We start from the raw sequence: 25780 nt of genomic DNA, 5'->3' as shown, positions 1-25780 counted from the left end.
CCACCTAATCCAAAAGTTGAAAACTGTGGGTCTGTATAAAAAAACAAAAACTTATACCCTCCCCATCCCCCAGCCCTCTTCCTCGGACCCCCTCCCCACAGAAACAATCTACACCACACCTTGTTTTGTTCTACAGGCACACTGGCTTAAAAAAAAAAAAAAATCAGAATCAAAATAGCTTTAATTTTACATAGTTTAACAGGTCCTAACATTCCCCGTTTCAAACATTTCCATTACTCATTTGACAACTAAAAAGGCATTTTGCATTTGAGTTTGCAAGTCTTTTCAACTGTCTTGAACACGACCACAACGTCCTAAATAAATGCCACACATGTGATCACTAGAACAACATGGCAGGTGAATTTTTTTTTTCTTACTGGCCTATAAGCTCTTTGAGGGCAAGCACTTTCGTAACAACCTTCTCATACCTCCCATAATGTCTAGCACTGACTAGGTCTTGCACAGAGTAGCCTATCAGAAGAAACTGGTAAAGGGAAGATTTTTTTTCTCCTGGGTCTCAGTACTAGGAATAGTTGTACTTCTTTAAAGCAAATGGTTTCTTCCTTATGGACACTATCAATCTATTAATTCCAAAGTGGTGGTTCAGGGGCTGACTTTGGCCTGTAGGTTGTTTTGTTTGATCTACACGGTACTGGCTCAAATAGTCTTTTAAAACAGATTAGTGTCCAGTTTCTAAATATTGATAAATATTGAGGCAATTATATAAAAATCCATTCCTGCTTCCTCCCTCAAATTAGAAGAGTTGACAAGGCTTAGCCTTCATCCCCAATTGGCAAAGACAAACTGGAGGTGAGGCATTACTGCCTTCTTTCCCTGGGCAGGTGCTCAGAAGTGCAGGTTTTCATTACTCTTGGCTCACCAGGCAGGACAGCATGGTGAGAGCACCAGCTCTAGAATCAGTCAGCCTGGGTTTGCATTCTGGCTCCAGCACTTTACTAGCTGTATGACCGTGGAGTATGTGACTCAACTTCTCTTAGACTGTTTTCTTGTCTGTAAAATAAGAATAACAACAATACCTATCACATACAGGTGAGGTGAGGATTAAATGAGTTAAGGCATGTAAGCACTTAGAAGAGTGACTCGCACTGTAGAAAATTCTCAATAAATGTCAGCTATCATTATCTGCCTGGCACTGTAGGTGTTTTGAGTTTTCCAACCCTTACATAACTATGATGTTTCTTTACAGTAGCTGCTAGAAAGCTCAGAGATGAATTTATGGCTCCCCTCCATCAAGTGCACTGAATCTAAGAAATACAAGTATATCAACTTCATTATCTTTCCCTATCCTCATCTTTTGTAAAGCCCCATTAAATTCTTTTTTGGAAATAAGGGAAGCATTAAAAAGGTTTCTTTCTAGAACTAAATGTGAAGTACTACTGACACTGCTGCCCCTGAATTTATTACACTTTAATGTAGTTATGTAGTAAGCTCCTTAAGTGACAAAAACAACCCTATTAGTGAATGCATCCCAGGTGAATAGCAATAAATGTTTGTGGCTGGATTGATCAAGGAATTTAATGAGGCCTGAGCATAATCCTTAGCAACAGGCCATGAGGGAGCTGATTCAACAACCACACAAACCCTAGTCAGGCAAACTTAGCTTCGAATCCCTGGTTCTACCTATTAAGAACCGAACCCTAATGTTGGACAAATAACTCTGAGCCTTGGTTTCTTTGTATGTAAAATGATAACAAAGTTGCCTGCACACAGCAGGGGCCGTGATAAATGTTTGGATCAAGTTAAATTTCTATTCCACGGGAGATAAGCAGTTGGAAACTACTGTTCATGGCCTCCTCTGATTAGGTTTTTCTGCACTTTAATGCCTGTTTGGCTTTACTTCTATAGTTCCTGCTCTAGGGATGACTTCTCCTCATCCCGATCTTATTCATTGATTCAAGGCCCAACACAAACGTCAGCTTCCCTGTAAAACCTTCCCTTATGCCACCAGTAAGAACGAACAGCTTTCTTCTCTGTGTTCCAATTACACTTTTATACTTGTATGGCACTCACCACCATGCGTGACTTGTCTAATTCGTTATGTATACAAACTCCTTAAGGACAGGGGTCCTGTGTTAATTACCTTTCACTTCAGTTAATCACTTTCCTGCCGCTTCCCCTGGCGAAAGGCCAGACACGTCCATAAACAACTTAACGACATAAATGGATTCAGCAAGAGCAATAGAACTAAACTCTCCGATCTAGCATGAGTGCTGAAGCGGCCTGAACCCCTGGTAATCTACTCAAGTAAACGTTACGCAGAATCCAAGAAAAGGCAAAAAGCAGTATGGGGCACAACTCCTACGGGAATGGAGTGACCATCTGTCCTGGGGAGGGTTTGGGAAGCTGTATGCGCTATCGTACGCCGGCTGCGGAGTTTCCCTGGTCGGGCAGACCTGGGGTCTCTTACTCATGCAGGCCCCACTTGGGCTGGGCATGGAATGCGGGGTGCGCGCTCCAGCCCGCAGGCCCCCGGAGGCCTAGGGAAGCTCCCTGGCGTGACTCAGCCCCTGGCGCCCGCCAACAGCCGGCCGGCCTCCCCTCACCTTGGCCAGCTTCTCGCACTCGGGCAGTCGCTGATCCACCGTGGCGCTGTAGTCCACCTCCATCTTGACGATGCGCCCATCAGCTCGCTCCGAGCCACTGTCCGCCATGGTCCCAGCCTGAGCGTCTCTTGATGACTCCCACTTCAGCCACCACTCGTCAGCCACACCGGAAGTCGTCTGCGCACCCGCTCAGGCAGTGCGTCGGCAGCCCGCGCGAAGGACCCCACGAGGCCCCCTGCGCTGGCCGCCAGTCAGGCACTGCCGCGGACAGCCCTGGGGGCGGAGCGGGGGGCGGAGCGGGGGCGGAGCGGGGGGCGGAGCGGGGGGCGGAGCGGGGGGCGGGGGCGCCCCTTCAGCCTGCGTTGGGTTTTGTCTTTGATAACAGAATTTTCGTCTAATATTTGCGGTGAGAAAAGCTAGTGTAATAAAATAGGACATCCCATATATTCCTACTTCACTCCTCCTATATTCCTCTTTCACCCCTCATGTGAAATATGATTTCTCAGAACCGTGGGCAAGTCGCTTAACTTTTCTTGGATCTCGGTTTCCTCATCTCTGCGTTACCGGGCTGAAATAAACCCTAAAGAAACAAGTTCTCAGGTTTCATCTGGTTGAGAATGTTGGTGGCTTAATCTGTGGGATCTCTGAAAACTCATAAGAGACGATATGGCAGCGGCTCAGTAATATAACAAGTAAAGTATTTTTTGTTTTCGTTTTTACTATAATCTACTACGTTGGTAAGAAGAATCTTTAGAAAGACATTTTATTCTTTTCCTGTAGGACTTTTGTGAGCATCAAAGGAGATCATGTATGTGAGATTATTTCAATTCTTCAGGACCTTACAAGTTTTCTTTATTGTCATCCACACCATCTGAATCCCTATAAGAAAGCCTAGGATCCTTGAAAGTGAGAATGAGGTTGTGTATGGTGTGGTAGGAGTGTCAACGGGAGCCTGGGAAGCAAAATGGGAAATCTTGGAGTGGTCTACTTGTTATGTTAGTGGTTCTTAATTTAATCAGCACCAACATCCCTTTATATTTGCTGAATAGACCTTTTTATTTCCTTACTATTCTGTAATGAAAATCATGAATAATGAAACCCATCTATACATATAATTTTAAAAAAGGAAAGAAAACATCCTAGCTGTAATGTAAAGGAGAAACGTTACAAAACAGCAAAATAAATATTTCAAAATCTAAAGGCTAAAACTGTCAACAATAGAAACAGAAAGTAGTTTTTTGCATGTACAATAACTGTGTGCGCAAAAGCTACAACTGTAATAGATGTGTTCTATTGGTTCCTCAAGCATTGTAAGGGCTTACTGTTGGTGGCATGATTTTTCCAAAATGGTGTACAACTTCTTAGTAAAGTTCTCACTATATCAAAGTATAGTCTTTCATTGTTTTTCACATAGAAGAATTCTTAAAAATTTTAGTGCGTATTAAAATTTCCGAAAAAGTAGCTTGGCATATGTAAAATGGCTTTAGAGTCGAGGCCTCAGATACATATGTAGGTGACTGGCAGGACATTGAAAAGTCAGATGGAATGTTGGACAATATTTTATTTTGTAGGTTTGTTGCCTTGCAGATGTCTGGCATCCCAATTGCATGCTCATATTTCCCTCTCTCCTCAATGATTGTGACAACCCAAAATTCCCTTACAAATTTCTAAAACATGCTCTAGGAGCCAGTTTTGTTGAGACACACTAGGGTAAGATGTTTTTTGGCTCTGTATTCGGTGTGCTGTTGGTTTGACTAGAGTAGACAGAAGGATTTAGAAGTCTATATTTTGTATGAAGAGTTTGAAAAGACAAAAAGTAACAAAGGTGTGATGCAGTAAACAGATTTATGGTTTCTAGAACTCAAAAAATAAGAGTGTGAGGGGGTCTAAGAAGGAGGCAAGTAAGTGGAGAAAACTCTAGTTGGCTCCCACGCCAAACTGAAGCCCTTCCTCACTAGGCTTAGAGGTAAGGAAAAATTAAAGCAAACTGAAATATGAGGAAAAGCTTGCAAAGGAAACAAAAAAAAGTGTAGTAAATATAGAAGGAACTCAGTAAAAGTCTGATCAATGGCCAGAGAAAATAGGTAAGAGTACTGTATTATAGACAGACACTTTATAAATTCTTTATTTGAGTGAGTCTGAGGTTAAATTTGTGGCTTTGTAAGAAAGAATTTGATTTTTGAAGAGAAAAATTGGAGTGGAAGAATAAGGAATCTAAATAGTAAGGAAAAATGCTGATTGGAAAAAGTTTATTCTGAAAGAACAGTGGTAATGTATATTGTGATACTAATTATTGAAAATGTGCCTATTGGGGCCGGCCCGGTGGCGCAAGCGGTTGGGTGCGCGCGCTCCACTGCGGCGGCCCGGGGTTCGCTGGTTCGGATCCCGGGCGCGCACCGACGCACTGCTTTGGCAAGCCATGCTGTGGCGGCGTGACATATAAAGTGGAGGAGGATGGGCACGGATGTTAGCCCAGGGCCGTCTTCCTCGGCAAAAAAAGAGGAGGATTGGCGGATGTTAGCACAGGGCTGATCTCCTCACAAAAAAAAAAAAAAAAAAAGAAAGAAAATGTGCCTATATATTAATTACTATGGTATATATTTTTTCATATTTGGCATTTCTGGCATGTTCAGCTTGTTGGCTGTGCACATATCTGACCCAAAGTTCCTGCCTTTGTGAGGTGAACATTCTAATAGAGGGAAGACAGAAAATAAACATGTAAATATGGGCCAGCCGGTAGTGTTTGGGAGGTGGTCCAGGAAGGCATCGATAGTGAGCCAAGACCTGAGGTAAGTAAGGAAGTCTTGCAGCTAGCTGGGGCTGAAGACTCCAGGCAGAGGCAGGAGCAAGAACTCTGAGGTGGGAGCAATCAGGTCATGCCTGGCCTGTTTGAAGACCAGGATGAGCGAGGGCGAGAGTTGTAGGAGATGAGGTTCAGGGCAATATGGCCATTATAAGGACTTGGTTTTTAGTCTGAGTAAGGTGGGAAGCCAATGGGGGTTTTGGGCAAAGGAATGGTATGAGCTGACTTAACGTAGTGAAAGAATCTCCCTGGCTGCTGTGTGGTGACTAGGTTGGGCAGAAGCTGGGGGACTAGTGGGGAGGTTATTGCAATAATCCAGGAGAAAAATGTTGGTGTCTTGGACTAGGATGGAGGCAGTTGAAGTGGTAAGAAGTGGCTAGATCCTGGATATAATCTGAAGGTAGGGCCAAGATAGGATTTGCTGTTGGATGTCAGAGGAGAGTGGTCAAACACATCTGCAAGATTTTTGGCGTGAGCACCTGGAAAGATGGAGTTGCCATTTAATATGATGGAGCAGATTAGAGATGAGCAAGTCAGGGGGAAAAGGACGGGAGCCCAGTTTTGGGTAAGTTTGAGGTGCCTATTGGATACCCAAGTGACAATGCTGAGAAGGTAAGTGGAGAAGGCAAATTAAGGGGAGTCATTTGGGCTAGAGATTTGAAGCTAGGAGCCACTAGGCATATTGATAGTATCTATATGTATCAGTGTAAGCCATAACGCTTGCATTACAGAAATGTTCCTGGAATGTGTGTAAAATATTTGTTTTTGTAAATTTCCAATTTTAAAGGCAATGGGAGAACTTGGTATTTTCAAGTCTGTTGTGAATCATTCTGTAAAGAAAATTATACTGTATTTTATCTTTTGAGTAAATCTCTCGGTCCTGTGTTAGAATTACTTCATGTCAAGTGCAGTTATATCGGGTAACTGAAGTCATACCTGAATCATTGTGTTCATTTACTCTAGCTGCCATAACAAATAATCATGAACTTAGTGGCTTAAAACAACAGAAATTGATTCTCTCACAATCTGGAGTCCAGAAGTCTGAAACCAGTATCACTGGGTCGAAATCAAAGTATGGCAGGGCCGTGCTCCCTCTGGAGGCTCTAGGGGACCTTCCGTTCCTTGCCTCTTCTAGCTTCTGGTGGCTGTGGGCATTCCTTGGCTTGTGAGCTCATCAGTCCAATCTCTGCCTTCATGGTCACATTGGCTTCTCTTTTGTGTGTGTGTGAAATCTCCCTCTGCCTTTCTCTTATCCAGTTCAGACACTTGTGATTGTATTTAGGGCCTACCCAAATAATCCAGGATAATCTCCTCATCTCAGAATTCTCAACTGAATCACATCTGCAAAGACCTTTTTTCCAATAAGGTAATATTTTCAGGTTCCAGGGCTTAGGACCTGATATATTTGGGGGCCATTATTCAGCCTACAGTCACTTAAGCAATTTTTAAACTGAGGTTTTGATATAAATGATTACATACTCTTAATAGCAAACATAATTTCCTCTTTTTCTCTCTGGTAGCATTTAAAATGTTCCACAAAAAGTCCAAATATGTGACATCTCCATGGCACCACATAGCTAAGAAACACTCTTTCCAGATCTGTGTTGACATCATTTGATGATGCTAGGTCAAATATGCTTTGGCATTAAAGAATTACAATAAGTTATGGTTGCACAGTTGCCTCCTCTTAAAGGACGCTCAGATCAAGAACCGTGTCTTCTTCTATCATTAAAATTTCTCTCCAGTGAAAATAGTTACATTTAGTCTCATAATTCATCTCAAAATATTCCAATGTTTTGCCAATTTCTGTAAAAATAGGTAATGCAATAAAAAGTAAGACTTTTATTACTAGCTTATTTTAAAAAAAGACAAAACTAGACCTTTGGCCACAGAACCTCCAGGTTGCTTTCTATGTGAAGCAATTTGTACCACATCATTGTCAATTAATTTTTATTTTATGAGCATTTACTGCACAGCTACAAGCAATTACACATCAAAGGCATTCTCTGTATATAATAGAGGCCTGATAAATGGTTCTACACATCAGAATTGCCTTGGGACTTGCTTTGTGTAGTTTTAGTAGGAATGAACTTGACATTTACTTAGTACCTAACAAGGTCAGACATACAGGTATTTAAAACGCACATACAGAGACAGCGACATACATAGACATAGACTTTGCCGGAATTAAACAAAAATTAATTGCAAAGAATAACGCTTGATTTTCAAAAGTCGCCCTTAAAAACGGGGGGCATGTCAAAAGACACAGGAATCAATCTGCAAGAGCTAACGATGGTCAAATCTGGAACAATTTGAGCAACAAAATTTAACATAGTATTGAATTATAACTCAAAGTATGGAATAAATATGCATGAGTCCACACTGATATAAATAAATAATTGAATGAATAAATGAGGGAGAAGGGACAAATCTTGCAGAGTTCTGCATTACGTATGTAGATACTCTCCCCTCAAGGAGGTGGGGCTTAATTCGGCTCCCTTGAGTGTGGGCTGCACTTAAGGACTCACTTTCCAAAGAATAGAATATGGGAAGGGGAAGACAGTAACTTTACAGTGGGAAAACTTGGCAGATGTTATCTTAACCAAGTGATCAAGGTTAAGGTCAAGCCCTTTATCAAGGGTTACTTTGGTAATATAAAGAGAGCATGGGAATGAGAGGGCGACATCTTTATATCACTGTGATGTAACAGTTTTGTTTTGTGCCTTCTCTCCTTAGCCCTAATGTGACAAGTTGAAAGTCAGTCTCTCCAAAAGCTGCTTCTTGGAGTAACTATCCATTTAGGTAAGATTACTGAATGTTACAGTAACACAGTGGTTCTCCACTGCAGGAGTTCCCCCCTCCATCCCCACCCCCAGATTTGGCATATTTGTGTGTGTAGGAGGGGGTTTGCTACTGATATTTAGTGGGTAGAGACTAGGGTTGCTGCTAAACATCCTACAGCGACCCCCACAACCAGAAACTCTGGTGCCAATGTCAATAGTGTCGAGGTTGAGAACCATGAACTAATACATGCATACATCTAATAGATGTTTATTGGGTGCTTACAGTATCCCTCACACCAGGCTACATTTTCCGGATGACACAGATAGGACATGGTCTGTCTCCTCAGGAAGCTTACCATCATGTTGGGGAGTTGGAGAACAGGTGAATCACTTATAGTACTGCATGTGTCATTTTATGTAAAAAGGCCACACTGGCATACAGACAAGCACCAAGATGAATAGTCCAGATACCTGTTCTGGGTTGTCTAGAAAGGTAACGAGTTATCTAGAATGGCTCTGTGTAGGAGATAGGACTTTCAATGGGCCTTGACGAACCCACAGACCTTAGATATAGTGAGTAGGAAAGAGGAAGACCAGAAGTACCATAGTATTTTTTACTGGGGATAGTACCTGGTAAAAGATAAAGAAGTACCGAGGATATTCTAGGAATAAAACATGATTTGACGGGTACACTTTTCTTTCACGTGCTACTTACAGAGATGGGTCAGGACCTTCTTACAGTTTTTCCAGACAAACTGAGAAGAGGTTTCAATGGGAGGGGGTGTGCAACCTCAGAATTCATGTGGAAACAGTGGTTTGATGTGCCCCTCTCCTCATCTGGCGTTCTGAGAACCCCTGCCTTCATACCTGTCACTCATCTGAGAATATTCGCTGTCACAGACAGGCCTAGGCTCATATTCTTTTCCTTTTGGTCGTATCATTGCTCACTGGTAACTTTACTCTTTGTTACTCTTTTCGCCCTTTGCGCCTCGCCCCCGTTTCTTAATATATTGATAATCGGTAACCGTAGATTGTACGTTGTTAATGGAACATCACTACTATCCGTAATGATAATAGCAACACCTTCTAGGCTCTTTGGAAGTAGATATTGCGGACGCCATTGGCTGAAAAGAAACAAAGATACAATTCTCCTTGCTAGACTCTTGCTGGCGAAGTGACTTAAAACATTTTAAAACAGCGTCTGACCAGTAGATGGCGCCCTCCTCCCTTTGTGTGAACGAGTTATGAATGAAGCTTTCCTTTTGCCCTCCTCCCCCAAGCACTGTTGTAGTGAAAACCAATCCGTCACTGAGTCCATTCCAAATCTTTTAAATTCATCGTCTTTCCTTCATTTGCTGTCTAATTCAGACCTTCCCCACATGTCTCCTATAGTTTGTAATAATATAACCTCCTGCCTCTGGTATCCTGCTGTCCTAGCCTATCCAACACATAGCCATCAGAATCACTTTCCAAAAACATTGTCAATGCCCTGCTGAAAAATGGTGTGTGGGGGGGGCGGGGGGACATGGAGTGGGGGATGGATTCTCTGTGAAGGCAATGGTAGGAGCAGAAGGGTCAAGGTAAAGTGGAGGCCTTCTCCCGCCAATAGATTTGTCTCATTTGGCTGTAGTGGGGCAGGGGAAGGGTGACTGGCTACCGTGGGAAAGGTAGATTCAGAACCTTGGTCCTCTGCCAAGGAATTTTAAGTCGCTCAGGAGGCCATAGAGAATCACTAAGAGGTTTTGAAGGTGGCAGGATTAGAGCTGTGCTTGGGCAAGATTAATGTGACCAGGCATGCGGATGGACTGGGTGAAAAGGGAGAGTTCGGTGGAGAAGTCAGCTTAAAAGAGGGGAAATGGGAGAAGCTTATACACGGTGATTTGCAGTTTGGGAAATTCAGAGAAGTAGTTCCTCAACCATAATATTCACCAGTAAAATAGTTACAAAATCAATGTCAGGAAATGTCTAGGAAGCCAGGAATATATCCACATATTCTGATGTGCCGTGTGCATGCATATGCGTGGCTAGCCAGTACATCTCCTAGCTGCCTCTGGGAAGAGTATTAGGTGCCAGAAGCGAAGCCACTACACTTGTTTTCAAGGAAGAAGTAGAAAAAAAGGAAAACAGCTTGAGCTTCTTTCCATATCACAGGCTTTCATGTGTTATTATTCAGCACTACAGTGTCAGATTTAGATTTTCCACCTCGAGGAATTTGGTTTAGCTTTAATTAGTTGCTATGAATATTTCTGAGCCAACTCCGGGAAGCATTTATCTACAAAATAGTTTTCACTAGAATATAAGCTGGATATAGGGTGTCATTTTTCTATCAGGCTCTGTATCATGTTCACACAGTTATAAATTCTCTCCAGCCATCTGGATGATTTTTGCCACAGCCCACCATAGTTATATTGGTTAATTATTTATTAATCATAATTTAAAATACTATAATATTGAGGCCATCTGTCTCACCATCCAAGCTCTACGAGTAGCTACAGGACTCTAGAGCACAAATATTTTTCAGAGAAAAGATGATGTTTGCAGGTTATTCTCCATGGAGGCAACTGATGCATTTTTCATCCAGCAACTTCTCAGAAAAACAAGCTTAAAAATACCAGACAAATGAAAAACAGACTTCAGCAGTTACATGCAGCTTCCTGAGTAACTGAAGAATGTGCCTCTTGTGGTTAAAATGAGGGATCTGTTTAATATGGATGAAATACCAACACTCCAGGCATTTTCATTGACATTTCACTGTGACTTTTTGAACTTAGGAGTGCTGACACGAAAACCTATTCTGGCTGCTCTGCGAAGCCTGCAGCTGGACTGCAGAGCAGGGCCAGGAGAGGTAAAAGACGATGTCGGGTTCACGTTCCCTCGGGGTGTGTGTCTTTCTGTTTGTACTTCATTTTCATTCCCATCGTTGCACTTCCCAGTTTTCCAGGATTCCTTCTCTGAAACCAGTTAGGAAACGGTATGCTCTCAAATCCCATCGCCTCTCCAGCGCTGGACTTGCTTACTGGACCAAAGTGAAAACTCTCGTGGTGGGCATTTGTAAGGACCTTTTCCAAAGGTCAAGGAACACTTCTGTACGTTGGAACCAGAAGCTTCCCACAGTGGCTGGACGGAGGACTGGGGCACCCAGGGTACATCTGAGAACAGATTCAAAGGATAAAGGAGCCCAGGGACGCCCCCTTTTCCGATCCTCCCCGGCGCTGACCGGGCTCGGCTCCGTGGCAGCCCCGCCGTCTGGCAGCAGCCGGGGAGAGACATGCTGTTTTGTTTAAATCCTCCACATTCTTTGCCATTTCCCCATTGGCCGGATGGGGCTACCCTCCCCGCCGTGGCCGCTGCTGATGTCAGCCTCGCTCGCGCTCGCTCCTCCCGCACCCACCTCCCTGGCCCGAGGCACACTGCAGCTCCGTGCGGACTCTCCGGCCCCGGCGAGGTGGCTGCAAACTCGCGGGCACGCACGGCGCTCGGGGAGCCAAGGGACTCGGGGGAGGGGACGCGCGCGGAAGGCGCCAGCTTCCTCTCGCCCGCCCCTCGCAGCCGCGAGCCGCGGTCGGAGCTACCCGGGGCTCCAGCCCAGCAGAGCCGAGCGGCGGCGGCTTCCCTTTTCTCTCCCAGCGAGCCCTGGAGCGCCTCGGGGACCGGCCCGAAAAAGAGCAGGAAATCTTGTTTACCGCCCGGGTAGAGGAGCCGACCGAGCCTTTGTCTGGAAAGTCAGCATCTCCGGCTCCGGCTGCAATGTGTTCCTGGTGACATTAGCATTGGACAGCCCGGCCGGAGAAGGGGGGTCGCCAGGTTCATGTCTGGTTTCGGAGGCGGATCGAGCGGGTGACTTTTGTGCATTCATTTTAATTTTTGGAAATCTCTCTTTTTTCCTCCCTCGCCCGCTGCCGGGCATGTCCTGATCTGGCGGCCGCTCCTACCGCCCCGGGCTGCCGATCAGAGCGGTTTCCAGCGGGGCTCTTTCCCTCCCTCCTTGACTTTGCAACACCGCGTTCCGGGAGGACCGACCTCGACGAGGAAAGAGGCGGGGGAACCGCGAACACCCGGACCCAAACCTTGACATGCTCCCGGGCGGAGAGGAGGAAGCCAGGAGCTGAGCGCGCGCCGGGGCTGCTTCGCCGGCCGGCTCCGAGTGCGGGGCTCCGGGCGCCCTGCCCTGCGCCTGGGCGGCAGCCTTGTTGGTCTGGGGGGCTCCCCACCCCCGCCCCCCGCTTCCCGCCCCGGGGACCCGCGGCCGGCAGGACCATGCTGCTGAAGGAGTACCGGATCTGCATGCCGCTCACCGTGGACGAGGTAAGCGCGGCGCTGGGCCCGGCCTCGCCCGCTCCAGGCCCCCCGCCTCGGGGCGCCTCGTCCCCCGCCGCCGCCTCCCGGCCAGCGGGTCCACTGCGGGCGGCAGGGAAACCCTGGTGGAACATTACCTCCCAAACCAGAAGGTTGGACGGGGTGGACATAGGGGGACTGCTGTTTCCACTTGTCACCCCAGCGGGGGAGGGAGGCGGTGGGTGGGGCTGTGGACTCCAGGTGGGCTCTTTGGGGCCACCTAGAATCCAGATTGCTGGGGATCAGAATGCGCCAAAGGGAACTGGTCCTCCCCTTCCGTCCAATTAAGAAAATGAAGAAAGCAAACCCAGGAGCACCAAGCGCCCCCCAGTAGCTGGGGTTCGGGGGGGAATCCCGTCCGGGCGTGGGCCCCGCCTCTCCTCCCGCCCTTCGCTATAAGGTCGGGGTACGGGGAGAAGGTTTTCGCTCTCGGGATCTGGAGGCCCGAAGCTCCGCTGAGGGACACTTCGGAGCCCTTGGGGCATCCGTCTGGGCCCGGACCTCTCGCCTTCGCCGCCAGCCTGGGCGCCACTCCCGCCACGCCCGCGCATTGAGGCTCCGGGACCTGGCTTCGACCTTTCGCAAACCGCCTGGCTCGGAAACTTTGTGCGTCTCTTGTTTCTTCAGTCGCGGGGAGCGTGGTCTGCGGGCGAGCCGGGAGCGGCGGGGGCTGCGGCGCGGCCACGGGAGGGCGCCCCAGCACGTGGGTGCGGGTCCGGCCCCGGCTCCCACTGCAGCCGGACGGGCGGGGGGCGAGGGGCGGGGGCTCGTGCTGGGCTCTTCCTCCACGCACTGCTCAGGTTCCATTCTCCCTGTTCTCCCGGAGCAGCAAGCTCTATCATTCAGGAAACGATGACTCAGTGAGGATTATTCAGGCCCCGGCTTCCCTTTATTCCCCCTCTCCTCCCTACCTTTTTGGTGATTTCACAATTGCTTAGCGCTTGTCCAGGGACGGTGAGGGAGCGTGAAGCCAGTCAGGGCAATTTGAAACTCACTAGTGTGGCTTGGTGTGGCAACACAAATGAAACCAGCGACCCAAACCGTATTTATATTTAAATACAGTGCATTTAGTGTATCACGTATGTTATGGAGCCACTACTTTGTGAAAGGAGCTAGGTGTTTTGGGAGAGAAAGAGATATTTAATCAGGGACGTGGCTGTCTTCATTTGTCACCTGGAGCAAGTATTAAGGCAAGACCCAGGTATAATCCAAGACAAGATTAAAGTAGCTCCGAGTTTACGAAACGGATCCCAGGGACATTGGCTGCCAAAGAGAGATGGGCCCTCACCAGCATGATCAACCGAGCGCTCCTGTCTGCTGGCATTTGAGGAGCTAGCGTTTGAGCAAGGTTTTGAAGGGTGGATGCCATGTGGGTAGGCAGAGTTTTGGGGGTGCATCCGGATCGTGTAAATAAAGTGGAGAAGCAGCACACTGCTATGTGGAGAATGGCAGAGGCCAATGAATGAAACTGGTTATCCAGAGTATTTCTAGAAAAGGTTGAGATCGTCCCACCCCATGGGCAGTGAGCTGGAGCAGTTCAGCTTGGAGGTGTCTATGTTTCTATTCCATCTCCTCCTAATGACTTTATTTATTGATAGGAGTTTGGAATCTAGGGGTGATTCTGGTACTGCATGAAATACCCCCCAAATGCAAGTGACAGTCAAGAAGATAACCAGTTCTGGAATCTTCTCTACTGCCTACAAAATCTCTTTATTCTGGTTGGTTTCCTTCTCAGGCTTTCTTGAACACTCAGGCACAGCTCTTTTCCCACTTTTTTTTTTTGCTACTGAAATACCCACCACTTCAGGGTGAAGTAATTACATTTGAGTGGTATAGGTGGAGGCCCTTCTTTTCTTAATTGGCAAATGAAATCAGACTCCACCTGTAATATACTGTATAATTATAATTTAATGAATGTATAATTCATTTGGACTAAAGCATGATTCCGTTTCTGTAAGGTTATATTTTGAAGCGGCATTCTATTTTGTCAGAAGCAGGAGGGCTGTTTAGATTGACAGAGTTTTCAAACTGGAAGGATTCAGATTAACCAAGTCAGATGATGGATGCAGAAACCAGGCCCAACTTGCCAGAGGTTAGACCCCTGGAGTCTGAACTGGTGGTAAACCCCACAATCTCCACAATCCTGCTTTGTCTTCCTGTCTTACTGACCTTACCATGAAAACTGGGAAGCAACAGTGTCTTTAAAGAAGACAATTACCCTCAATTTAGGTAAACTTTTGGAAGCCTAACTTTTGCTTCAACTCTCCATTTGCTTTGGGCCTGATTCAATCTACATGAAACTTCTGGAACTTTCTTCTGTTTAACTACCACAGTTAATTAGTAGCAGTGTCCATATTTTTGAAAACGAGGCAAATGCCCTTGTTTTAGAGAGTCAGCAAGAGAACCAACACTGTGTCTGTTCTTTTCCCTGGTCTTATCCCATTTAATTCCTGGTGGAGGGGAGAGTAAGGGGGATTGGAGTCTTATTACCCACATTTTGCAGATGAATAAACTGAGATTCAGAAAGGTTAAGTAGTGTGCGCCAGGCCATACAACCAGTTAATAGCCAAGCCAGAACCAGAGTCGTAGTAAACCCACTATTTGTTTTTCCTCACTCTGCTCTTTGCCCGTTGCTAGTATTTCATCCAGCAGAAGGAACAAAACATTTCTTGAAAACAGATAAAGTCAGCACTATCAACTAAATGAAAGATCGAAGACCTTTTGAATTGTTATAGAGAGTACTGGTTGCTACTATTTCTCTAGCCTTGCTTTAACTTACAAAATGTTCCCTAGTTCCAGGAAAGAACAGCTCTGGGGGACAAAGAAAATAAAACTGAACTACAGTCTTGAACAGGGTGTTGGTGTTTTGTTTTGTTTAGCCACTAATTTCAGAATAAGGAATTATAAGAAGTAACATCCCATGGATTAATTTTAATTTAAAAACTTCATTGGAATAGACTCCTTATTTATGTTCCACGTCATTGTCTCTGAACTAAATATAAGCCTGTTGGGAAGTTTTGACCAGTACAGGTTCCTGGGGGCTGATAGTCGGCTGTAAAGAGACAGTTGTCAATGTCTTCATTTGAAACATGTGGTGATGTAGATTCTAGAATTTTATCCTTGGAAGGGCTATTAGAGATGATCTATAGTTGAGCTATTTCATTTTGTGGAGGAGAAGACTAGAGCTGTAGAAGGTTCAGTTAGTTGCCCATCTCATAGCTAAGGGCAGGCTCTAGGGCAGAACCTAGGTCTTCTGATTTCTGGTGCAAAGCTGTTTTCCTACAGGCCAGGGCTTCTCCAGGGCTTTCCCCCTCAGGGATCCCTTGTTGGAAGGAAATATTTTCCCTAAGCCTCATGTGCAAAGCAGGGGTGCTAGGTGGTCTCTAGTTGAAGATGGGTTGGAGACTCTGACCTTATCTACTTAGAGACATTTAGGGGAGTCAGCTGAGCAGAAGGGTGGCCAGGGGCTCTGTTTGAAGCTGCTTTTGTGTAACAAGCGCATTGGTTTTCCTTAGATTGTATGTATGTTTGGGGTGGCTTTTGGATGTGTGGCTCAGTGGAGATTATGGTGGAGTTCAAGGCCTCTGCCCACCAAGCCAGTCTTTGGTGCTGCCCCTGGTCCCAGCATCCCCATCCCAAACTCCATCTTCAGGACTCCTTGGAGCCCTGTCTGATCACTCCTCCCTGACAGACACTTATCAGTAAGATAAGCATCTTCAAGAGCTAAGCACATCCGAATATGATCTAAAGCAGGAATCCTTTCATTTTCATCTTGCTTTGGTGTTTAATAGTTCCTGTTCTGACTGCATTAACAGTAATGTGTGTACTTTTAGGGATTTTTCTGTGGTCTGTAGGGATTTGGTGCACAATGAAAAATAGAAACATTCCCCTCCTCTCCAAGAAAAGAAGAAAGAAAGAAAAGAAAAACAACTTTTTAATACAGAATATTATTTTATTCTTTGCCCTGGCAGGGAGCCAGCACACTTTATCCAGGCTCCCCCAGGTCCCCAGAGAATTTTCTTTCGTACATTTCTGAGAACAGATTTGGGGTTGGGGTGGTGCCTTCTCTGGAATGACATAAATGGAGATGCCAAGATGCCCAGCAATGCTCCTCATTCTCTGTTTAAAACGATTTTCGGGAAATGCGTCTGCAAATATATCACGGCAGAAATTCTTTAAGGAAAGAGATTTTAAGTTTAATATTGGCATTGATACGGTTTGGTTTTTGTACAATGTGATACCCCTGAATATAAAGGATAAAGGGTCCTTGGATTAATCTCATAGACCTTCTCCAGGATTCCTCGTTAACATAATTTTGAAAATGTTTTTTAAGAATGAGCCCTATTGGGCCGGCCCCGTGGCTTAGCGGTTAAGTGCGCGCGCTCCGCTACTGGCGGCCCCGGTTCGGATCCCAGGCGCACATCAACGCAGCGCTTCTCCGGCCATGCTGAGGCCGAGTCCCACATACAGCAACTAGAAGGATGTGCAGCTATGACATACAACTATCTACTGGGGCTTTGGGGGAAAAATAAATAAATAAAAAAAATTAAAAAAAAAAAAGAATGAGCCATATTGACTTTTTTTTTTTCCTGATTGTCGGCCTAGTAGGGAGGGAGAAAGGCCAGGACATGAGTTTGATTTCTGGGCGATCCCAGTAGCTTCTCTTACCTGTTCCACAGTCATAGAACAGTGTTTCTTGTGCTGCCGAGCTCTCTTGCAAAGCTCCCTTAGTCTTGAGGGGCACCAGGGAAGGGGGTCGGGTTAATGAATAAGTGCAAACCTTTCACCGCTAATGGAACAGACAACAAGGAGCAGATGCTGTCCTCCTGGCTGGTCAATGAAATTGACTGTATATGAAGGACGCTGCATTTTCCCTGTGATATGTGTGTGAATGCCCCTCACACGAAACCGATTCTGGGCCTTGAAAAAAAGACACACTATTGTTAACAAAACCCTAGTTAAAAGTGAGTAGCAATTAACTTTTGCTTTTCATGACAAAGGCATTGAGCGAGTCCCTAAGGCTCTTAAAAATCAACTTAGAAACCCTGTGCTTGATTAAGTCTATGACTGACATTCAAAGAGAAGCCAGTCACCTTCATTTCAGAAAGGGTCTCATTTCAGGTGAATGGAGAATACTATTTTTTGTAAGCAGTTTTTAAAAAATTAATATATTTTCAACACTCTACCTCTTTAAGTTCTCCTTCTCACCCCACTGTGTCAGTTAGGAAGTAGGTGTATGTGTGTGTGTGTGGGTGTGCGCGTAGTGGGGAGGGTTCACAAAGTTGTTGTTTTTTTTGGATATAAAAGTGTGTGCACAGTAACAGGCAGTAAACGTGTTTTTCAGGGGCAGCGATTACTGGAAAAGTACGTCGAGGTTCATTGCCTCAGCCACTTGAGTGAGGGCGCAGGTGCCCTGGCTGGCCTGTGTGGGTTTTGGCCTGTCTTCTGTTGCCTGGAGGTCTGTATGGTCAAGTAACTCTGAAAACTTTTTGAAAACTAGCTAACACTTCTGCCTCTGGTCAGAGAAGAAGACAGATATAGAAATCAGCTGATTTGTAGCAAGAAGTCAGGAATGTTTTACATATGTTTAGCAAACTCAGCCTACTGGGAGAGGAAAAGGAGAATTTCAGATTGGCAACTGCCTGCCCTCCCTCTCTCATACTGGAAGTTAGGAATTTTGTGGTATTCCCAAGTGGAGAATTTTTTGTAGGCTACATGGCAGATGACGTCCTTGTAAATATTAAAACTAAAAAACAAATCGTATCTGGAAAATGTAAAGTTGTTTGAAAAAATTCTTGGAAGCTTTACTTTTGATATTATACATCCTCTAACTTACAAAAACTTACAAACCATTCATACGAACAGGGTCTCAGGGGTGCACACCTCCAGGGGACGCTGTTTACATGGAACCCAGTGGGAATAGTGCAGTGTGATGGCCCTACAACTGACCAGCCACCTCTGTCAGCCCTCTCAAGCTTCCCAGCCCCTGCTGCTGTCATCTGTTAAAACTTAAAGGTTTGTAGCAAACTTGTGGGCTTATAAGTGGAAATGTCACCTCCTCAGAGAAGTCTTTCTTGACCACTCCACCTAAAATAGTTTTCTTCTGTTGTTCTCTCTCTCTGCACTTATTGCCTTCATAGCAATTATCATAATCTGTACTTATTTTATTTGTTTCCTTGTTTGTTATCCATCTCCATCACTATCTTTTCCACATGTAATATACATAAGAAAATACTGACAAGATCTTTTAACTTATTTTTCTTCCATACTAAGTCTTTGCAGTTGGTGTGTATTTTCCATTTGCAGCACATCTCAGTTCCCACTAGCCACTTTGCAGTGCTCAAAGGCCACGTGTGGCTGGTGGCCGCCATACTGGACAGGGCATCTCTAGTGCTTAAACCTCGGGTCTGGCACATAGTAAATACTTGCTGAAGGAATGGTTGGGAAGGTGAGAAAAACAGAAAACTTTTAGGAAAGCTGACCCTAAATGTCTTCCTTCACACTGTTTAAATTTTTTTACTCAAGTTTTATACCACCTGAAAATTTGCAAACTAGAGATTCTTTTATATTAAAAACATCCTCCTTTAAAAATTCCTCAGCAATACCCCTGAGAAGTTTGAAGCCAGTTGTTCCTGGGAGTTAAGGTAATCAGTCTGTTTCCCTTCTAACTCCTAGAGGAGTGTATTAGATTTCTATGGCTGTGTAACAAATTATCACAAACTTAGTGTTTTCAAACCACACCCATTTATTATCTCACAGTCTTGTAGGCTAGAAGTCTAGGGGGTAGGATGGTGAGATGCTCTGCTCAGGGTCTCACAAGGTTGAAATGAAGGTGTCAGCCAGGCTGCATTTCCTCCTGGAGCTTGGAGTCCTCTTCCAGGCTCATGTGGTTGTTGGCAGAATTCAGTTCCTTGTGGTTGTAGGAGTAAGGTCCCCTGTCTCTGGCTGGCCATCAGCTAGGGGCTAGCTCCTAGAGGCCACCTGCCGTTTCCTGCCATGTGGCCCTCCTTCTCCACAACATGGCACCTTGCCCCTTCAAGGCCAATAGGAGAGCATCTGCTGCAACTTTAAATCTTTCTGACTTCTTGTCTCTGACCGCTAAACTCTTTCTCGAAAAGACTGGCCTGATTAGGTCAGGCACACCCACATTCGAGGGGAAGGAATTATACAGAGTGTGCGCACCAGGGAACAGAAATCTTGGGGGCCATTCTGCCTACCATAGGGAGATTAGCTGGATTGAAAGTTTCCATTGGAGGAGAGGAGAAGTAGTTATTTCTTGTATCTAGGAAACTTAGGGATAGGAAGGTGCAGGTTGGCACCCCGGGGGCAGCATGAAAGCATTCCGATCACAAATGCTTATTGAGCTCATACCACGTGCCAGGCGCTAGGGATGGAGCAGCCAACAAGGTAGACATGATCTGTGTCCTCCTGCAGCTTACAGTCCAGAGGACATTGGAGAAGTTTCATTGCCATTTTAAAATAGATTATGGCGGTGGTTGCACAACTCTGTGTAAATATATTAAAAACCATTGAGTTGGTATGTAAAATACATCTCAATAAAGCTGTTTAAAAAAAAAAGTAGAGGTGCCTACGGATTTTTTCCAGCAAATAGACATCTATGTTCAGAGAGAGAGCACCATTGACAGAAAGTGCTGAATTTGAATTATGAGTACACTGAAAAGTTATGATCCCTGTCCTCAAGGAGATAGCTTTGGTTGTCCTGAATTTAGACAGCTTTCCAAAGGAGGTTGTTCTCTTCAGCAGCAGTGTGGGAAAAAATCTGCCAGATTTGGACCAGAATGACCGTAATTTAGGTCAGACATGATACTTAGGGGAAAAAAAGTAATCACAGCTTGAATAGCTGCCAACTGCAAGGCTGCAGGGTACTAGGGAACCTTCACTGACAGATTTCACAATCCTCAGGAGCTCCCCACCCCCCAGGGGGACAGAGGCTGGTGGCCTCTGGAAGGAATGATACCGTTCTGGCTATGGCTCCCAGTGCATTCTGCTTTCTGTGTGCGTTGAATGGGAAATAATGTGTTAGCAGAATGAATCCTAGAGTACACATTCTGGAGGAGATGGTTCTACGTGGGAGTTGAGTCCTCTGCTTTATTCATCTCTGGCAGATGTCCTTAAGACTTCCCATCATGGGCTTTGTTATAAAGGAGGCTAACTAGCTATTTAAACGACATCTCAATGGTCTCTGTCTAGGATGGCAAAATCACACAATGTTAGGCTGGGCAAATCTCCCAGGATGGCAGATCGCTAGAAGGGAGCCCCACTGCACAGGACACACTGTCTTGGCCGCTGGCTTTACCCATGATAGAGGGAGGAGTCTAGGGTCACCCGCCACTTCCTGGCTGACTGCCTGAGCAACGTTATACAATGCTGTTTGTTGATTTAGAAACACAAAAGCCAGAGCTCACCAAGATTTTGACATCAAGTATTAAAGTGACTCATTCTTGCACTTCCCAGCACTCTGACAAAAGGGTCTTGCTCTTAAAACTCCTTTTTAGACTTGGGTGGAAGTCGACTCCTATATCTAAACAAGTTCTTGATCGAATTTATCTGATGACTCTTCACTTCTTGTATCTTTCTTTTTTTTTTGGTCCTTTTAAGTTTGGGTGAAGCACAACCTTCTAGAATTCCTGTTGTTCCTGAGCAAAGGAAAAAAGCCATCATCTTTTAATTCCTTTAGAGTTATATCTGATAATCTTGAGGATGTTGTTTCTTTCCCAGACTGAATCACCTACAGAAGTAAGATTGGTCAAACAAACGTAATTTGATGACAACCTATAATAATGTTGTTTAAGCACCTAATTTAAGCAGCTAATCTCCAAAGACTGCTCCCTTGCCCCGTGTCTCACACACACAGACACACACACACACACACACACGCACACCATTTAGGTCTGATTGTATTTGCTGCATTAAGGTCAGATCCAGGTATTTCTGAGCACTAGTTTGTGTATTTTTACACCCAAAATGGCTAATATGTGTATTTATTTAGAAGAAAATTTATCAACTGGGGAATGAGAAGTCACCATTCACTTGGATGCTAATAAAGTTGTTGAAATCTTCAAATATACTGGGTCTTATTTGCTGGATTATTTCTATTTCCCATAAGCTCCCCAATATTTTCTAGTTTTAACCATTGTAGTGGGATTTATTTATTAATTCTTAAAATGGCAAAATTTCACTTATCTTTTGACTCGCTGGCAAAAATGTTTCCAATTTATATAGACAGTTTATAGAGACAGTGATATATGACCTGTTAATGTGGATTGTACCCAATCTTCTGGAAAAGTATTGTGGAGGACTGAATATGCTTAGAAAGCTGAGGGTTAGGCTGTTCTGTTTGCTTATCTGAGCCATCTCCGTCTTCGTATCTTACGTAAATTGTGCAAGTTACTTGCCCTGACTCTCTTGATCACAGCGGTGAGGAGCTAGGCAGTTAGCCTGTGTCACAAGGTCTTGGCTGAGTACGGCCTTGCAGTAACCTTGCTTGTATGTACATAATAAAATAGCACTATATGCCCCAGTGACACATCCCATGAAACATTCTGTTTGGAAAGTGTTTTATTTATTTATTTATTTATTTTTACAATTTCATTTATTTATTTTTTTCCCCCCAAAGCCCCAGTAGATAGTTGTATGTCATAGTTGCACATTCTTCTAGTTGCTGTATGTGGGACGCGGCCTCAGCACAGCCGGAGAAGCGGTGCGTCGGTGCGCGCCCGGGATCTGAACCCGGGCTGCCTGTAGCGGAGCGCCAGCACTTAACCGCTAAGCCACAGGGCCGGCCCGGAAAGTAAGTGTTTTAAAATTTGGTTTCTATTTCATCTGCTTGGATTGATAGCAGTCACATTTCACATGCAAAGGAGGGAAAGAGAGAAATTACATTTGTTGACTGCCTTCTTGTTTCATTTAGTCTCGTAACAGTCCTATGAGTTAGATATTATCATTCCATTTCACACTTGTGGATCATGGGTGCTTGCACTGCTAGTCAACAGTGGATCTAGATTCACACCTAGGCTGGTCAGACTCCATAGCCCATGCTCTTTGGTTTACCCAGTTCTGCCTTCCCCAGAATCCTAAAGCTGGAAGGAGCATTAGAGGTTATTTAGTTCTTTTTTTTTTTTTTTTTGCTGGGAAAGATTTGCTCTGAGCTAACATCTGTTGCCAGTCTTCCTCTATGTGAGCTGCTGCCACAGCATGGCTACTGACAGACGAGTGGTATGGTTCTGCGCCCGGGAACCAAACCTGGGCTGCTGAAGCGGAGTGCACCGAACTTTAACTGCTAGGGCTAAATCAGGGCTGGCTTAGAGGTTATTTAGTTCTATCATAAAAAAAAAAAAATCTTAAAGATGAAATAACTTCTTCAAGATTATCAAAGGAAATAATTGGGGGAAGGTAGTTCTGTTCCAGTTAAGCTAAGAGAGTGGCCCATAAGCTTTATCTCCCATTAAACGAACAGTTTTACCCAAGTATTAAACCAAGTGACATTCCTCAGTTTAACTTTGATAAATGAATCATACTCTTCTTTGAAAATAACTTTTGTAGTTCATGCTCTAAAAAGAGAACCACCCCTACACTTTTGGAAATTATTTCTTATAATGGCAGAAAAAAACCTTTGGCTTTCATAGACATCATCAGCAGAGATGTTTGCTGATGAGCACCTGTGAGTTTCTCAAAATCGGTGTCTAAAAATAATGATGGGAACAGAGAAGCGACACCATGTTTTTGGCATATTTAGTTGAACACTTAAAGCTCTTCACATGGAGGTAAGCAAATTGGAGGGTATGAAAAATGATCAAAATGTGCTAGTCAAAGTTGTATATTTACCCTTCTTGTGGAGATGGCTTACCTTGGCTAACATTGCCTCCAGAGTCAGTTTACAAACCACATGCACAAATTAATATTGTTCCTTTATAGTCATACCTCATGTGGACTAAAGTAATTTTTTTAAATTGATAAAATTAGTTTTTCAAAAATGGAGCTGTGGGGCTGGCTCGGTGGTGTAGCAGTTAAGTTTGCAGGCTCCGCTTCCGAGGCCGGGGGTTTGCAGGTTCGGATCCCGGGCGTGGACCGACGCACCATTTGTCAAGCCGTGCTGTGGCGGCATCCCATGTAAAGTAGAGGAAGATGGGCACGGATGTTAGCCCAGGGCCAATCTTCCTCAGCAAAAAGAGGAGGATTGGCAGATGTTAGCTCAGGGCTGATCTTCCTCACACACACACGCAAAAAAACAGAGCTGTAAAAGATTTGTTTCAAAATTAAAAATTATCCTCAAAAGACGTCTGCCATTACCGAGGAGATAAAAACAATGAAAAAACCCAAACAAACCTGTCCTAAATTCCACAGAGGAGATTCAGAGATGTTTTGCTCTGTGTCAGCACTATTGAAACAAACATGTAATCACCTAAAATGAACTGTTTGAAGGGGACCACACTTAATTGGATGTGTACATTTTGGTCAGTATTTTTTTATAATACTTTTTAAAAATTGTGGTAAAGTACATATTACATAAAATTTGCTGTCTTGACCATTTTTAAGTGTAGAGTTCAGTGGCATGAAGTACATTCACATTGTTGGGCAGCCATCACCACTATGGGTCTCCAGAACTCTTCATCTTGCAAAACTGAAACTGTATCCATTAGACAATAACTCCCATTCCACCTCCCTGTGACCCCTGGCAGCCACCATTCTACTTTCTGTCTTTATGAATTTACTACTCTAGGTATATGGTCAGTTTTTTGGGTTTTGTTTTTTTTTTAAACCATCAGTTACATTACTTTATCATTAAATTCATATGACATTTCCTGAAACAAACCCAATAAAACTTAAATTAATGGAATCCAACTAGAATTTTTTTTCCCTGAATTTTGCCTTCTTTCAAGGGAGGAAAATGACAAGATGGGCCCATATCCATATTTTCGGTGACATTAATGACTCAATTAGTGACCTATACCTTTGCAGCAACAGCTGAAGTGCTTGACAATTTTAATTCAAGAGTACTACTATATTGTCATTTAACAGAAAAAAAGTACAGTTTTGTTCAGAATAGTTACGGAGCAGGAAAAAGTACTAGTGCGTTTTGGAAGCATTTCAAACAAACAAGGTTGGCACTGACAAGTGTTCTTCTTTTAAAGCAGAAGACAGACTATTTGATTAATGATAACGCTTTATTCCTGTACCAAGTGGAAATCGACATTAATTGGATCCTTTTTCTGAATAAGGAAGTACAGTTTAAATGTTGACTTATTTTTTTAGGATTTTATAAATGTTTAACTCAGGGGAAAAAAATAATTTAAGTCAGTATGATGGCTTATTAATAAATTAACCTTGTACCATTTTCCTTCTTGTTAATTCTGTTAGTGACGTCTAATGTGACGTCATTAGATTTTATAGGATGATGGTCCTGCCACTCAAGGAGCAGTTTGTTCTGTGCACTATCTAAGAGAGTAGTGGGATCTAGAAAAATGTTGGTCCTCAGAGTTCCAGTCCAGTCTGAGAAACATTTTCCAGTGTGCCTGGGACACCTTACAGGTGTATTTAACCTCTAATGCACCTGAAATATTAGACATCTGCAATATGAAGTCTCAGAAACAACTCTTATTAAACCAGGAATTAGCAATTAAACAAAATAGAGAAACAACACTGGATAGATGTTTTGAGAAAACAAGAATTGTAATCACCTGTGTGTATGGACAGGTAGTTCTGAAGACAGGGGTTACTCTAAACTTTGTACTTGAGCCCATGGGCATGTCTTTTGAAATATGTGAGTTCCTATGGTTAGTGCCCTGGTAACATAGTCCTCCACAGGAACAGTTTGCTGCGTTTGCCCTGATCTGAAATAATGCTGCTGCTGCTGCTGCTGATGATGAAAAGACTAACGTGGCCCTTAATATTGCCTCACACGTCTCATCATTCCGGAGTATTTCAGCCTTTGTAAAAGTGATGTGGTGGATAAAAGTGGTTTTCCTAATATTTAAAAAGAGCTGTGAAAAATAGATGGTTCTTTTGCTTATGAGACAGGTTTAAAGATCTGCAATACAGTTATTTAATCCCCCTCCGTGCCCCCCGCCCCCAAATTGCAAAGAGTTTGGTAACTAGAGTTGCATTTAATCACTGGGGTACAGATTGTACCATGCACACTGGAGACCCAAATCCTGTACTATTGCAGTCCACAGTGAATGCTCATTTTTTGCTATTATGTTTTTGTTGCCCATAAAGAGGCATCATGTCCAAAATGAAAAACCTTTAGACTCAGGATTCAATAGTTCACCTCTTTT

At 44.2% G+C, this 25780-nt stretch overlaps 2 protein-coding genes across 3 annotated transcripts in view; one reads left to right on the top strand and one right to left on the bottom strand.

Annotated features, from left to right (window-relative positions):
- PSMD12 (proteasome 26S subunit, non-ATPase 12) overlaps window positions 1–2731 on the bottom strand; it is a 31842-nt gene extending 29111 nt beyond the window's left edge. The window contains exon 1 of one of the 2 annotated variants that reach the window (XM_087441455.1): window positions 2565–2731. In XM_087441455.1, coding sequence (XP_087297581.1) covers window positions 2565–2672 — 108 coding nt within the window. In that variant the 5' untranslated portion in view covers window positions 2673–2731. The remainder of the gene's footprint in view (window positions 1–2564) is intronic. The other variant, XM_004432672.3, reaches the window with a different exon arrangement.
- A 9530-nt stretch (window positions 2732–12261) lies between these two features.
- The window catches only part of PITPNC1 (phosphatidylinositol transfer protein cytoplasmic 1), a 243697-nt gene continuing 230178 nt past the window's right edge, over window positions 12262–25780 (top strand). The window contains exon 1 of the mRNA XM_004432670.3: window positions 12262–12455. Within this exon, the coding sequence (XP_004432727.1) occupies window positions 12408–12455 (48 nt within the window). The 5' untranslated portion in view covers window positions 12262–12407. The remainder of the gene's footprint in view (window positions 12456–25780) is intronic.

This window comes from Ceratotherium simum, chromosome 16 (assembly GCF_057802395.1).
Source record: "Ceratotherium simum simum isolate JZ-2026a chromosome 16, ASM5780239v1, whole genome shotgun sequence".
Classification (NCBI taxonomy): Eukaryota; Metazoa; Chordata; class Mammalia; order Perissodactyla; family Rhinocerotidae; genus Ceratotherium; species Ceratotherium simum.
The sequence above is the reverse complement of the archived record's forward strand: the minus strand, read 5'-3'. Positions and strand labels throughout refer to the sequence as shown.